Source organism: Rhinolophus ferrumequinum, chromosome 20 (assembly GCF_004115265.2).
Source record: "Rhinolophus ferrumequinum isolate MPI-CBG mRhiFer1 chromosome 20, mRhiFer1_v1.p, whole genome shotgun sequence".
Lineage (NCBI taxonomy): Eukaryota > Metazoa > Chordata > Mammalia > Chiroptera > Rhinolophidae > Rhinolophus > Rhinolophus ferrumequinum.
In genome coordinates, this window is record NC_046303.1 from 12,506,776 (window position 1) to 12,522,450 (window position 15,675).

The 15,675-nt window shown below is 44.2% G+C and overlaps 1 protein-coding gene across 2 annotated transcripts in view; it reads right to left on the reverse strand.

The window, feature by feature from the left end:
• Window positions 1-8,352: 8,352 nt before the first annotated feature.
• CHN2 (chimerin 2) overlaps window positions 8,353-15,675 on the reverse strand; it is a 277,643-nt gene continuing 270,320 nt past the window's right edge. For both annotated transcript variants that reach the window (XM_033088120.1, XM_033088119.1), the window contains exons 11-13: window positions 13,988-14,125; window positions 12,247-12,352; window positions 8,353-9,546 (exon numbers count right to left, since the gene is read on the reverse strand). In XM_033088120.1, the coding sequence (XP_032944011.1) occupies window positions 9,375-9,546; window positions 12,247-12,352; window positions 13,988-14,125 (416 nt within the window). In that variant the 3' untranslated portion in view covers window positions 8,353-9,374. The remainder of the gene's footprint in view (window positions 9,547-12,246; window positions 12,353-13,987; window positions 14,126-15,675) is intronic.

The window sequence follows — 15,675 nt, forward strand, 5'->3', positions numbered from 1 at the left end:
AGTTCCTGGGATCTTAATATATAACGGGCACCACTGAATCATACGGGAAGGCGAGGCGGGGAGAGCCTTGTCTCTGCTGTTTTAGACGTCATGGTGCCATTTCTTTTTTCCAAAACTTAGTTATTATTTCATTAAAATAATATATGCACATAGTTTAAAAGTCAAATGTTATTACAGGGCATAGAGCAAATTACAGAGGTTTCTTACCGTATTCCTTCCCTCCGTCCTCCCCAACCACTTTCAGCAATTTGGGGTTTTTATTCCTGGCATTTACCCATCTCCATAATGCTAAGTAACGTGCATATTATACTCTCTTTAGGTTTATTGAACAGATAAATTAGTTATTTATATGTTTGAGCTAAGCGTGATAGCATACAGATGATTATGTTTGCTTTCTTTTTGTCTCTTCCTGAAGTTAATAATGGTTTTTTGCCCCTTTTTTGATTGACTCACCTTTGTTCCTGTTTCTTTCTATACCGTCCAATGGCTTCTTGGTACACATTTTTTTTTTTTTTACAGGTTCAATCATATCACTAATACATGTGTTCCATTTCTTTTTCTTTTTCTATATCCCCCCTGGACACCTCCTGCTCCCTCAGTGTGCACTGATGTCTTTCTGACCTGCTGAACAGTCTCTTCCAGGGGATACCTGGGGTCAGAGTCCCTATTTCCTGGAGTTTGAGTCTCCTTCTTGGTGGACCCGCTTGTCTTGGAGGAGCACTTTGTCAGTTGGTGCCGCAGAAGGCAAGGTGATGGCAGGCCTGGGTGTGGCTGTCTCTTTAATTATGCACTTCCAGTCTGCTCTGTTGGGGCGCTATGCCTGGCATACAGCTCTCCTCCTAAGATCTCTGTTCACCCTTGTTCTGGAGAGTCCCTATACCTCCCTCCAAGGCAATTGGACATCTGTAGGCATAAAAACAACCTGACCTAAACATCACACTATAAGTAATTCAAAATGGATCATGGGTTTTAAATGTAAAACTTTTACGATAAAATATAGAACATATTCAGGACCGAGGGCTAGGTGAAGAGTTCTTACACACGGCTAACAGCACAATCCACACAAGAAAAAATTATTAAGTTGGACGTCATCAAAACTAAGAAAAACTTTTGCTTTGAGGAGGACTCTGGTAGGAAGATGTAAAGACAAGCTACAGACTAGGAGAAAATATTTGCAAACCACGTGTCTGACTAAGGCCTCATGCCGAGAATATATAAAGAACTCTAAAAATTCAACAATAAAAAACAATCCAAATATAAAATGGGCAAAAGACATGTGAACAGATGTGTCACTGAAGTGGAGATGCAGATGACAAAGAAGAACATGAAAAGATGTTCATTAACCATTAGTGGAATGTGAATTAGAACCACAGTGAGGTATCCACATGCATTTATCAGAATGGGTAAAGAGAAAATTATGACCATACCAAATCCTGGTGAAGATGTGGAGAAAATGAATCACTCACAGATTTCTGCTGGGAATGTAAAATGGTGCAGCCACTCTGGAAAACAGTTTGGCAGTTTCTTAAAAACTAAACATGCAAATATAACTCAGTAGTTGCACTTCTGAACATTTATCCCAGAGAAGGGAAAATATACATTCACACGCAAACGTGTACATGAATCTTCATCCACCTTTATTTATAACAGCCCCAAACTGGAAACAACCCAGGTGTCCTCCAATGGGTAAATGGTACAATAACCTGTGGTCATTTCATACCATGGAATACTTCTCAGTAATAAAAAAGGAACAAACTATTGCTACACGTGACTACTTAGATGAATCTCCAGAAAATTATGCTGAGTGAAAAAAGCCAATTCCTAAGAGGTACACACTGTTTGATTCCATTTATATAATATTCTCAAAATGAGAAAATTGTACATCTGGAGAGCAGATATTTGTAGGGGACAGGGCTGGGGAGTGTGCATGGACGCAAGGAGACAGCAGGAAGAGGTTCTTCGTGGTGATAAATTATACCTTGATGTTGGTGGTGATTACACAAATCCGCACAAGGGATAAAATTGCATAAAGCTACACTCATACACACATATACACAAACATGAGTGTGGGTTTAAAAACTTGTGGAACCTGAATAAGGTTCCTAGTCTTGTAAACCAGTCAATTTTCTGGTTTGGGTAATGTTCTATCATGATGTAAGATGTCACCATTGGGGAAGCGGGGTGGAGGGTACTCTGGACTCTGTACTGTTTTCTCAACTTATACTTATTTCAAAATGAACAGTTAAAAACGCCCAATATTTAGTGGGGTGACTAGCAGGACCATCGGCTGATGGCTCCAGGGTTCCCTCTCTTGCCCACAGTGGGAGGGACTGAACCTGAACTCAACTTGTCCCCGGACCAGCAGCCTATAAGAAGTCCAACCACCGCGCAAGCTGGAACCTGAGTCTAAAATTCTTATTTCTCTCCTGCCAGGCTTCTCACCTTTTCTCTGTAAAAAGGAGTTCTACAGCCCATCCCCGATGGTGTGTCCATCTGGGCCTTTGTCCAAGAGGCCTCTCCACCGGGTCCCCAGAGAACGGGACTCTGTTCCTGCTCACCTTTCTCATCGTGAGTTCCACCTGGGCCAGGTGAGGCATGCTGGTGTGTGCCGAAGCCCCTCTGGCCAACAGACCTGAAGGCGGCAAGGAGGGGGTCATGTGGAAAATGGGGCACAGGGAAGAGCCCCTGCCAAGACTCTCCACGATGGGAGTGGGTGTGCCTAACGTGTGTGCATCTGAAATGCAGTGAGTGTGGGCGATAGTAGGAGAGGAGATCAGAGAACTTATGGGGAACCAGAGAAGCCGTGTATGTAAGTCTCGTGTGCCTCCGTACACACTGGCTTTCATTATGAGTGAGATGGGAAACCACAGGAGGGTTCTAGACAATGTGGTGACAAGACCCCACTTGTATTTTTACAGGACCCCTCTGCTTGCTGTGTTGAGGTAGACTCTTGGGGGTGAGGGGCAGGCAAGGGCAGAAACAAGGAGCTGAGTCAGAAGGCGATGACAGGTGTCCAATGAGAGACAGCGGTGATTTGGACCAGGGTGGTAGCGGTGATTTGGACCAGCGGTGATTTGGACCAGGGATATGGTGAAAGTGCTAATGTGTGACTATATCCTAAGTAGAGCTGAGAGGCTTTACTCATATTCTGTGTGAGAGACATGGAAGGGTCAGGGATGACAGCGTTAGCTTACTCCTTCATGTTGTATGAACTAGAAGCACTGGGTAGTGTTTTCAGAAACAACTATGGGGTCACAATCTTCATAGTCTTTCATTCCTCAATACTGAGAACCATTCCCAAGTCAACATACTGTGAGCCATTTCCAAGTCAATAAATATCGAAAGATATTCTTTTTAATGACTGCACCATATCCCTTATGTAACAATACCATGAGAGATTTAACAAATTCACTTTTGATAGGCATTGTATTATTTTTCAGTTTTTCTGACATGGTGAATTCTGGAACACATTGAGTGATCTGATAGCCGTTGCCAACAGATAACAATCTATCAGGTGACTCTGTATTTCCTGTGGCTCTTCTACTTTCAGAGGCTTAAATGTTTATTTTCAAAACATGCTTTTGTTTCCTGATTGTCAAACGAATACATCCTTATTGAAAAAAAAAATTATGTTACGGGATTTAAATGAGACTCCTTTTATTGTCACCAAGTTTCCGCCAAGGCCCCAAAGACTGAGAATAGGTGATAGCCCAACTGTGCAGGGAAGGCTAAGAGAGTATGAGGACACTTTTTGTGTTCCTCAGTTTACTCTCCCACCTTGAGGGTATGTAAGAGGAAATAGAGAAGGGAGCCAGAAGCCTCACAGGATCACATTTTAGAGAGAGAATTTTTGCAGTACTGTGCCAATGCCCTTCACTTATTCTGAATTTTTAAATTATTCGGATGCAGTGCAAATACGGCAGATATGAAGATGTAAGAGCTGAGTCGTAGAGTTCCGGGCACACTCATCAGGAACCTTGGCGGTGGGCAGTCTGTCACATGCTAGCTGGTTTAAGCTGAAGCGATCTGTTACAGGGCACTGGAGCTTACCGAATCTGAGGCATCATTTAGATGTGTTGACAGATGGCATTTGGAACCAGAGTGGATGTGAGTGGCAATGGAGAAAGCAGGGCAAGAAGCAGCATTGGAGGGTGTGCCCAGGGACTTGAACAGCTCCAGAGGGAGGATGTGGTGTCACAGAAGCTGAGAAAGCATAAATCCGAAGCTGCAGGGAGGCTGGTGGGCCTCCTGGAAGAGCACTCTGGGGGAGCACGAGCTCCAAAGCCGAAGCCAGACTGAGTGGTGTGAAGAGGTGACAGCAGGTGCCACGCCTTCTGGCCTCTGCAATAACCCTGTGAGGTTGTGGGTTGATCAGCCAGGCAGGCCTTCATTTTCATGTTTCAAAGGGGAGAAACCTGAGGCTCAGAAATGTTCAAAGCCTTGATCTGTGATAGAGCCAGGTCTCGTGGCTCAAAACCCAGTGTTCTTGCTGGGCCACTACGCTACCTTTCCATCACATCACAGCACGAGGCAGGGGTGGCTTGGCTTTAAAAACTCAGTGGGCAGTAAACTGTAAAAATTCCCCTAACTCTCTAATTTACTAGGCAGCAATAAGTGATGATACCTTGTAACGCAAAGGAAGGATACTAACAGTCTAAACATTCAGCCCCTGCTGAACCTGGTACCATCTATATTCTTCTTTCTTCCTAAATATTCATTTATTTGCAAAAACATGGGGGTGCCATTCTTGACTCTTTTCTTCCTTTCAGTCCTGGCATCAAATCAGTTAAGTTCTGACTACTTCTTAACTGTATCTCATACCCAAGACTCTTCTCCATCCCTCCTGCTGGGGGTCAAGTTCAGGTTGTCATGGCCTGTAACACTTCCTGATTAGCTTCTGTGTCTCTGGTCTTACATCCTCTGGTCTTTCCTTCTCCTGTCACCAAACAGATGTAAGTCTGATCTGTGCTTGGCACACAGGTGTCTGAGAGTCTGGTACAGACCTGCTTGTTTAATCTCCCCTCTCCTCTTTCCTCACACGTCATGCTCTGGTCAAACCCAGCTCTGTAGTTGTCTGGACCTTCTGTACTGTCCCATGTTTATGGCTGGCTCCTGCTACGTTCTCTGCCTGGGGAAGCCAGGGAAAGTCTCAGGAAGGAGGTCAACCTCGAGTTGAGACTTTCAGGACGAGGTGGAGTGTGCCCGATGGCATGTGGTATCCACGTGGTCTTGACCTCAAGGAGTTTGTGCTTCAGAGGGAGACGGAACGTATCATCACGTACTTTGTGAGAACTGCTGGATTAGAAGTATGCAGACTCCCATAGGAGATGCTTGAGCATGATAAGGTCTGTTCAACTCAACTCAGAAAAAAAAAAAAAAATGACATGGGCTCATTTGCATTCACAGAGCGGCTACTAACTAAGCCGGCCTCTGTGAAGCAGGGTTCTAATGTGGTGCCTTGCGTGGAGCAAAATAAATTTAAGTGGAACAAAAGATGGACACTGTGAAATATACCTGAAGGCTGGGGAGAGTCTTTCTGAGCTGCACTTCTGAGACCCTCCATATTTATTATAGTGAGTGGACCTCATTTGCCCTCTCCTCCCTCTTCTCTTCTCGCGAATGATGGTGCTCCGGGGAGATCTGAATTAGGCCCCTCCTGTATTTCTCTGTTCCATGTCCCTGGCTGCTCCGATCCAATCCCGTGGGTCACTCCCAAATCCACATCTCCAGCTCAGGTCTGTTAATACAATTGCTCATGAAACATCTCTGCTTGGAAATTTCACAGGTATCTCCATTTCATCATGTCCAACAGGGAGCTTAGCACCTTCCTTACTTCTTCCGCCCCTCCCCCAGTGCCCCTAGCTCCTCTTTTTGTCTGTTTTATTTAGTAAATAGTACCCAGTGGTCAAATTAAGCAACCAGAGAATCATCCTTGATTTTTCGATCCCATCTATAAACAACCCTTTTCAACTCCGCCTCCTAAATCTTACGTCAGTCCCGCCTGTTTATCTCTGCCTTGAGACCTCCTGAGGCAGGCTATGGTCATCAGATGGGTGAAAACTAGATATTGTGTCATCTGTCCCTGAAAACCCATTCATGCTCAATGCAACATGGTCCTTGGGACTGCATACTGGAACAAAAAAAGGAATTTAGTGGAAAACCGGTGAAACCTGAAAAAAAGTTTGGAGTTTAGTTAATCGTCATGTACCAGTGTTAGTTTCTTACTTTTGATAAAGGTACTGTGGTTATATAAGAGATTAACATTAGGGGAAAGTGGTTAAGGAGTACACAGAACTCTTTGTGGTATCTTTGAGGCATTTCTGTAAATATAAAAATATCCCCAAGATAAGCTTATTTTTTAAAAAAACCCAAAACATTAGTAGCACCCCTTTCCCTTATGTTAGAGTTCAAAAATCCTTAACACAACCAGCTTTCTCTCTCCAGCCAGACTAAACTTACTATTTCATTCTTTCACTGAGATAAGCCTCTCTCCTTGCTTCCAAGTATTCACAATGTCTGGCCCATTAGCAAGTGCCTGATAAAAATAAACATCATATTTTTTAAATCAAAGGACTGACTACAAATTTGGGGATTGACAGGTCTTGTACACGAACCGTGTTTTTCAGTAGTAATCAGAACGGCCCAGGCAATACGGCAGCTGTGTGTCTGCACTTGCCTGTGCTCCCCTCACCGCCCCTTCCCCTGCCCGGCTAGGCTGCTGTCCTTGAAATTCTGCACCAGGCCCCCTGCACACTGTGGAGACCAGGTGCCCATTTATGTTAATGGGACAAAGGAAAGGGTCCCCCCCACCCACCCTGCCATTGTCCCACCTCCCACAATCCCCTGTGGACAATTTAACGGTGGGTTTCTAGAAACTACACTGCCTCCCTTCAGGTCTAACTAGCAGAGTTATTCCAATGGCAGGAATTTTAAGTCAGGTAAGAGGAGCCGTGTCAGGCTGCCAGATGGTGGGGGTGACAGGCATGGGTGAGCAAGCTTCAGACTCACGCAAGCTCGAGGGGATCAAGTGTTGTCATCATGTTCAAGAAAAGGAGTCAAGTGACCCTCATTACACATGATAGAGCCCTGTCACGATACCCTATATAATGACCTGGGCTTGGATTTAACCTGGGACAAATCCTTCTCGTCTCAGGCTTCTTCCTTCCTCACCCCCGCTTATATCCTTTCCTCTCCTACGTCATCACTCTGAAAATAACGATAATAAGAAGTAACTATTACTAACGACTTTAGACCATCATTTGCTCTAAGACATCACAATCGGAATATTGTCCCCGGTTTTTCAGATGAGCCGATTCATTCCCAAGTTCCTATGTAGCTGAACATTGGCAGATCTGGGATTCGAATGCAAGTTTTTCTGGCTCCCAAACTTTTGTTCTGCTGTCCTGCAAGTGGCTTTGGGGGATTCGCTCTAAACACCCCATCTCTCAATGAATCACATACATGCAACAGGTGTCAGGAAATAGTGGTGGAGAATTAGCATCTCAGGCAGACTCTCCAGGAAGAAGCCGGCAGCGGTGGCAGGGGCGGGACTGGAGCCACGAGGTGGGGGCTCAGTGCGATGCTTGTCTTCGAGTTGTGTTTTGGTGAGAGAAACTTTATTGCCCAAATCCATCTGGGAACAACGTTTTGAATAGTCTCCCCACCCCGCTCCCGCCACCTCCCAACACCAAGTTCCCTCACAGACTCTAAAATGACAGACAGAAGAATTTAATACATTTAATGATTTTTCTTCCATTTACACTATCATAAATTACAAAGTATTGTGCACTTCACAAAATAAAACCATTTCCAGATATTTTTTGGGACAGTATCCAGAAGTACATAAGCTACGACAAACAAGTCTGTAGAGTGGGGGAGGAGCAACCATAACAGGGACCAAGCAGGGGCATTTTGACCCCACGTGCCCCGGAGCCCAGCGCACGGCCCCAGGACTTTCCAGGACAATTGCACTGCCCTCCTCTTTTCAGTTCATGTTATCACAGTAATTCTCTTCTGGTCACTCTGAAACAAGACGAGTGAGTAAGTACACGAATCACCTCAGACAATCAGAGGAAAAGACATGATAGCTGGATTGAAGAAAAAAAAATCTAGATTTCCAGTTTTTGATGTTTTCAATATTTTACCTATGTTACAAAATATAGAGATCTTGGTGTGAAAAGCTCATGCTACGATAAACAGAAGCAATCAGACGGCACTATAGGAATAAAATCATATTAAATTATTATCTATACAGAGCTACTTTTATCGAAGAGGAACACATATTCATAGAAATTAAACTTATTCATTCTTACTTTAAAAAATAGGCTTGTTTATAAAACAAAAATGAAAAAAAAATCAAAAAATCAAAAATTATTCTGCAGATTCACTTTCCATAGATACAGAAATGTGGCAAAAATACAACTGGGTCTTAATGTGTGCACCTACAGTGCTTGCCTGAAAAGAAAACAGGAAAAAAAATGCTAACTTTGGATATGGCCTAGATACAACCAGCGCTCCCAAATTATTTTATGTAAAATGAGCACATTCGGCATATTCTGGGATATACACACATGACATGGGGAACCTATGACCAATTCCGAAAACATACTTTGGGATTTTACAAAATTGTTATAGAAAGAAAATTTGTGGATGTTTTAGATCGTCCTACAATTGCTATAAACATATGCCATTCGATAGCAAAAGGTCAGTGCTTAACAGCAAAAACTATCCAAAACAGAGACACAGGCGGCAGTGGAAATTTCATTGCAAAGCACTGGTGGGGACAGAGGTATGTCGAGATAATACTGCATTCACGGTAAACTTTCCCAGGGGTCACAGCAAGAAGGCAGGACAAGGTACACAGGGAAATAATCAATGCACTGCATTGAGCTCTATTTGCTAAAATAAAGCAACATTCTTGCAGCTCAAATAAAAATACATTTTACAATATAAGTTTCATTTAACATTTAACATATAGAATTGTCTTCTTTTTTGTAAGTGGAAAATGTAAAACTGTATCAAGTACCTCTAGGAATTAAGTTCCCTTTTATTACTAAGACTGACGTTTAAAGGTCTACATTTTTTTTTTTAATAAGTTAAAGAAAGATCCATTAATCACTCTTCCAGCAAAACAGACATATATACGGGGCAAGGCAAAGACCCCAGGCGAGGGCCTTTTCTCACCCTCACCCTGGCTGTTCTCACACGGAGGAGGCGAGTGTCTATGAGACACAGTAGCCAACTTGGCCATCCACTGTGGTCCAGGAAATTCTGTCACTTGCTTGGAAAACAAATCAAGTGTAAGAAATGTTTTTATTCCCTTAGTTTTCACAACATTGATGGAGCGGGGGCATTCAACTCATTTCTCTGGTGGATTAAAACAAAACATCTTCATTTTCTATTAAAATCTGCACAATCAGCTTTTGGTACCGCATGTCATGGAGGGTGGTGAGCGTGCTGTCCTCAGGGGATCTCATCAGGGTGGGCCCAAACACAATCCCCAGATTTTCAGCATTCATGAAATTATCCTTTTCATTTATAGTCACCCTGCAAAACAAACATTAGGCTGACTTGCGGACACATTTAGGTACTGATTATATCCATATGACCCCAAGAACTTCTCTGGTTTGGGAAATTGCAAAAGAACACTGAGAATCAGAATTATAGAACAGTATTTTTAAAAAGGTAATTCTTCTGATTTCTTCTTCTTCTTTTCTTTTTTTGATTGTTGACACGGCCTTCAGCCAGTGGAAGCGAATTACTAAGTGAACCTGGTATAGACCCAACCTTTAAAATGAGAGACCCAGGCCTTCTAACTAAATAAACAAGAGATGGTCATTTAGGGGATATTGCTTTGGAGGGGTCGATTATTAGCTGGCCCCCAGTGCACACAGATTTTAGTCTAGGCTTGTATGGAAGTGTTTTTTACCTCTTGTCGCTTCCTTCTGGTCTGTGAGCTGGCAAGTAGGGAAGCTGAGGGCAGATTCCCTGTCTGCTGGCAGGGCTAGTGCCAGAGGAGAAAGGTTACTTGTAGGATGGGGCTTAGGAATAGCCAGACCACGATCATGGGACAGGCGGATGGCTAGAGGGTGGCCAAACAGGAAAGCAGTTGGACATTATTTCTAGTTCCCACAGGATGAGGTCTGGAGTAGTAATTACTGTTGGAACTGAAAATCATCATTTCAGCATTCAGATAAGAACTACAAAGCCTTTAAGAGTGAAATTCAGACGCCAAAGTTGGCTTAATACCTTCTAGTGGAATAAAATGACAATCCTCCAGATTTTTACTTTAAGAAATTTAGGTTTTAGGATGTTCATAAATAGAGCAGTTTCTAAAATGGAGCAGGTTCTCCAAAGAAGAGAAAAATATAATTAAAACACGTGTGGGTTTTGCACGGAAAGCCATACCTTTGTGTCTGTTCTCTTGGAACTTGTTAAGATTAGCTATTTAGCATTATTTTAGGAAGGTCAATTCAGCTAAGAAAGAGGTAGGAGAGGATGTTCTTCGTGAAAATCGCTCCCATCTCCCTGTTAAGGCAGGCGTCACGTCCGGCCAACACAAGATGGCTACAATAAAAACACTGAATTATGGGCATTTAAGATGCAACTGGGACATGTTAGCATTTTTCCTGATCATCATACTTTGCCTTCCAAACTATAACAACTGGGCAATGAAAGAAATACTTTGTAGCTCATTAAAAGCCAGGCTGACATTCACAGTCTGTTATTTATCCCAAAATTATTTGTACTCTTAAATTCAATACATTAATCAAAATGGAAACCTTCTGAGCTAAATGTTACATCTCTGACCAACTTGAATACGAGCAATAGCATTTATATGCTTTGTATGGTAGAAAAAACCCTCAACACCTAGTGTTGATACAGTATTCTCTGCGTGCATCCTTTCACTAACTGAATGGATCTGAAAATTAGTCAATTTTCAATTAGACAACTTTTGGTTCATTTTATCTAAGAATGGGTTGTTGTGATGTATCTTCCAAAACCACAGAGGAAGGCACACAGAAGTGCTCTGTTCCCTCCAAAATCTCAAAGACCAACTCACTGACCTCATTATACATATATGGTGAAGGAGAAAGAGCCATGGTTTAGGTAAAAGAGTCTGAAAGCAGAGGTCCTAGGGGCCTGTAAACACTCCATCATCCATCCGTGTCATGTGCTCTCACACAGATAACCTGTGCAGCCCTCTGTGGCAGGAACCCTTTGAGATGGCCCCCAGGGACCCCTGAATTCATACCCTTGTGTAATCCCTTCTGGTGACGAGCTTCTAATAAGTAGAATAGAGCAGAAGCAATGGGCTGCCACTTCTGGGATTAGGTTACAGAAAGGCTGTGTCCTCCATCTCGGGTGCTCGTGCTTGCTGGGTCTGAGGGAAGCCAGCTGCCATTTTGTGAGCTGCCTATGGGGAGACCCACATGGCGGGGAACTGAAGGTGAGGGGCCTACAGAGAACAGTCAGCAAGTAAGTGAGGCCTCCCGTCCAACAGCCTCTGAGGAGCTGATACCTGCCAACCACCACGTGAGTGAGCTTGGGCGTGGATGGTCCCCCCGTCGAGCCTTCAGATGAGATTGCAGCCTGGCTGTCAGTTTGACTGCAACCTTGTTATAGACCCTGAACCAGGGGCACCCAGCTGAGCCAACCCTGGATTCCTGATCACAGAGACTGTGAGATAAGGAATGCTTATTCTTTTAAGCCACTAAGCTTGGGGGCAATTGGGTACTTGGTGATAGCTAAGTAATACATCTAGAAAAATAAGAGATCAGGGTAGGAATGTGCTTGACCTGCAGGAGGGCAGACTCAGGAGGCTGGGGCTGGAGTGGGCAGAAGGCGGAAGAGTCGAACAGAGTACAGGGCTTGTGCGGGAGGAAGACGAGACATGGAGGCAGTGTAGACAAATGGTTAAGACAGAGCGTGGGCTCTGGATCACACTGCCCAGGTTTCTATCCTGGCTTCACGTCACCTCTTTGCGTCCATTATTTAACCTCCCCGACGAATTCAGCAGTGTCATCTGTAACATGAGGGCTCTAACAGTCCCCACTGCATACAGCCAGCGCTTGTAAAGCGTGTGGAGCAGCTAGGGACACAGTGAGTGTCTGGCAGTTAGGATGGGGCTGGCCTGGAGAAGTCCACGCAGGGGCTTGGGGAGGGAGGCTGTGGACTTTTACTAGAGCATTCACGCTCGGGGCCACACAGGGTTTGAGGAACAGGTGATAATAGGTGTGAGCTTACTTCTTGAGGTGGATCATTAGGTATCGGAGGGTCTCGTAGTGGGCAGGAGGCAGCAGCATCAACACTTCATGGACGGCTTCCAGCCTCTCATCGGCATTGGCGATTTCTGGGAAGAGCACACACCAGGAATGTCAGGGCAGCCTTGTGGCATTAAAGTCTGCAGAGCAGCAACAAGTTTGGCTATAGATGGAGGGGACGCCTAATAAGTTCATGCAACTTCAGGTGACATTTCACTAAAAGTAATCAATTTCACCGCATCCTGCCTCATTCCAGGAAGGCTTTGGGGCCGGGTACCACATGCGGCGTACTGAACAGCCGCTGGGTGGGTGGCAGGAGGCTGGCCGCGGTCCTTGTTCTCTAGGAACCTGCAGCCTGTAGATGCTTGTGGGTGGCACATGCACACAGTGCTTTGCCTGTCTTCTCAGTGATGGCTTTGCCAGCAATGTCAGCATCACAAGCTTTAATTGAAAGTGGATCACACTTGGTAGTGTCCTCTTGAAGTTGTCTAATAAGTCTTTCCCTGGTGGACTTCCATAACGGACCCCACGTTACAATGCAAGGGCACTGGCCCTTGAGCCAGCCGACTCAGCCTGCGTTTATGGCACTTTTCACCCAAGTGTTGCCGTGGTCAGGCCTGGTGTACAGTCCAGGTGAGGAAGTAGATACAGGCCACATTAACAATGGGAGGAAGCATGCATGCTTCTGCTTTTTTGGTCTCTGGCAGCCAACCAAAGAAAGCTCTCCTATCGTTCCTCCTGGGGTGGAGGGTACCCTGCTACTAGAATCTTCTCTAGTCAGGACCACCAGGACCTAAGAAGGAATGCTCTTACAAGGGAGCAGGGCCACAGCTCTCCTGCAAAGTGCATCTCACACTAATCCCACCCTACCTGCATACTTCCCTGTCTCATTACTATATTTAATAGTACATACCTTCAAAGATGATCTATTTTTATAAAACTTCCTCAGAGTGGGCTTGACATCTATGCCATGCATTCCAGCATCTGAATCTCTCCTTCCTCACTGTGTTGCTAGGCATCGTGTAGCCCACCCCCTGCTCCCTTCTCTCTCCTGACAACAGTGGGCCCAGGTGCCAAACACTGAATGAGGGACCTTGATGGAAGACCAAAGATGGTGTTCCATTCCTAAACCCATGAGCTCAAGTTTCCAAGCCCTGCTTTCCTCCTCCGTAAAATGGGATTATAACAGTATTTGCCTCATTGGGTAGATAAGATAAAATTAGAGGACTTTTGGTGAGAGTTCCTAGTATAGGACCTGAGCCACTATAGTCTTCGCCTACTATTAATTTTGAACAGCATCACTGGGCAAAAACATGGGGTATAACTTGAATCAATTAGCAATGGGATTTTGCCTAATGGATTGAAGTAGCTAATCAGTATGGTCCTCATTGGTGGATACCTAGTTTTTAACTTCAGAAACATTCTTACTTTCAACATAAAACAGAGTAGGCCTGACCGTGCTGGTTCCCGGCACAGCAGACAAGATGGGGACACGCAGACCTGCTTGGCACCCAGCGCCAGCCCAGCAGAATTGGCTCAGGACTGGTTCAGCTCAGCTGGGGCCCTGTGCCCGGTTTTCTATGAACTATACCCCTGTGCCCACACTTGGTAAAGCAAGCGGCTCAGGCAATAATTTAAACGGTCCTGAGTTTTAATTTTCTTGAATTCATAATCACTGCACTGAAACATTTGGTACAAATGAAAAATTAGTTCTGAACACTTACTTGCTGCTTCTATAAATTTGGAATAGGTGTCATAGGTGATAACAGGAATGGGTAAGTCTCTGAAATACAGTTTAAGGGCTCCCGCGATGATGTTTATGTCTGGATAGATGCTGGCAGATATGTCTGCCTTTTCACCATCTGAAAAACAATCAATGATCCAATTCTTAATTAGGACAGTATTTCACCACGTTCAAGTGTGCCCACAAAGGAAAAAAAATCCGACAGTGAATGTTTCTCTATGAGTCTCGGCTGACTCCTTTGGCTTCTCATAACATTGAGATGCAGGAAGTAACAAAAAGAAGGGTGGTGAGCGGGATTTGGAGTCTGAGGGTATGTGTAAGCCGAAAGGGTAGTGAAATAAGCCTGAAAGTAGGTCTTTGGGTCCCAGCCCCCGGTAATTTGCTAAATAGAAATTTTGCACAAAAATTCATATTCTAGACACAAAGATTCATGATAGAATACAGTAACAATCTAATTAAAAAAAAATCAAGAAGCCCTTATCTAGATCCATCAGTATTCTCTGGAGTTGGATATGAAGATGACATATACAAAATAATTGTTGAATATCTTCAGTTTCTATTGTCTCTGTCAGGCTCACTGAAGTTTCTTTTGACTTGATTCTTCGTCCCCCAGTCCCTAGGACTTTAATTTGGGAAACTTTAACCTTCCCTCATGTGTGGGTAATGTTATCGTTCTTACCATGTTTATAATCGTTCTCCAGACATTTTTGGCTTTTTGTTTTACCATTAGTAAATATCAGTCCAATTTAACTGTCAAAAACCATAATACTTTTCAGACAAAAAAAAGTTTCAATCATATAGGGACTATTTGCATTTTCTTTTATATAGAGAATTGAAAGCAAGAAAAAAATGCCTCAGCAAATTTGGTTCTGAGGATAAAAAAAGCTGATGTAGAGAAAACAGTGAGTGTGGCAGACATGCCATTTACATATTTGACAAACTGCTTTTGAGAATCTGCCACGTTCCAGGCACTACTAAGCGCCAGTGAAACAAGGAAGAAAAAACACACTCCATTCAAATAGCTCTAGTCAGATTGGGAGTGAGGCATACAACCAACAAGTACAAGGAAATGGGAAGATTGCTACACTGGAGACATGTGGAAACGGGGGGCAGACATAGCAAAAGGGGATGGAACTCTTCGGTCAGCTTGGGGCAGTCAGGGAGGGTTCATGAAAGAGGAGAGACCTGAGCTGACACCTGATTCATAGGGAGTGTTTGCCAGGCAGAGATGTGAACACGCTCTCGATGGACAGAGCACGGCGAGCCGAGGGGCTTGTTCATGACAACAGGTACGGTGTGTTTCCGTGATGCTGGGGTGTAAAGTGTACCGAGAGGAGGAACTGGCCATGAGCCTGAGTAAATGGGGCAGCCAGGTCATCAGAGACCCTGTCTACTGTTCTACCGAGTAGAGGCTCCATCCAGTGGGCTAAGGGATCTAACTCTTGACTGGCCGCAGAGAATTATTTCAATTGTTCAGTAGAAATACAGATTCTTGGGCTCACCCAGTCTTCTGAATGAGTCCCAAGGGTGGGCCCTGGCTCACTGAGTTTTTAACAAGTTCTCAAGAGACCTTGCAAAGAACGCCTGACACAGTCATAAATAACAAAAGGAGTGACTTCCTAAATTTCCATGGGCTGCCCTATTTCACTGTGAGGGTGTCCCAAACCC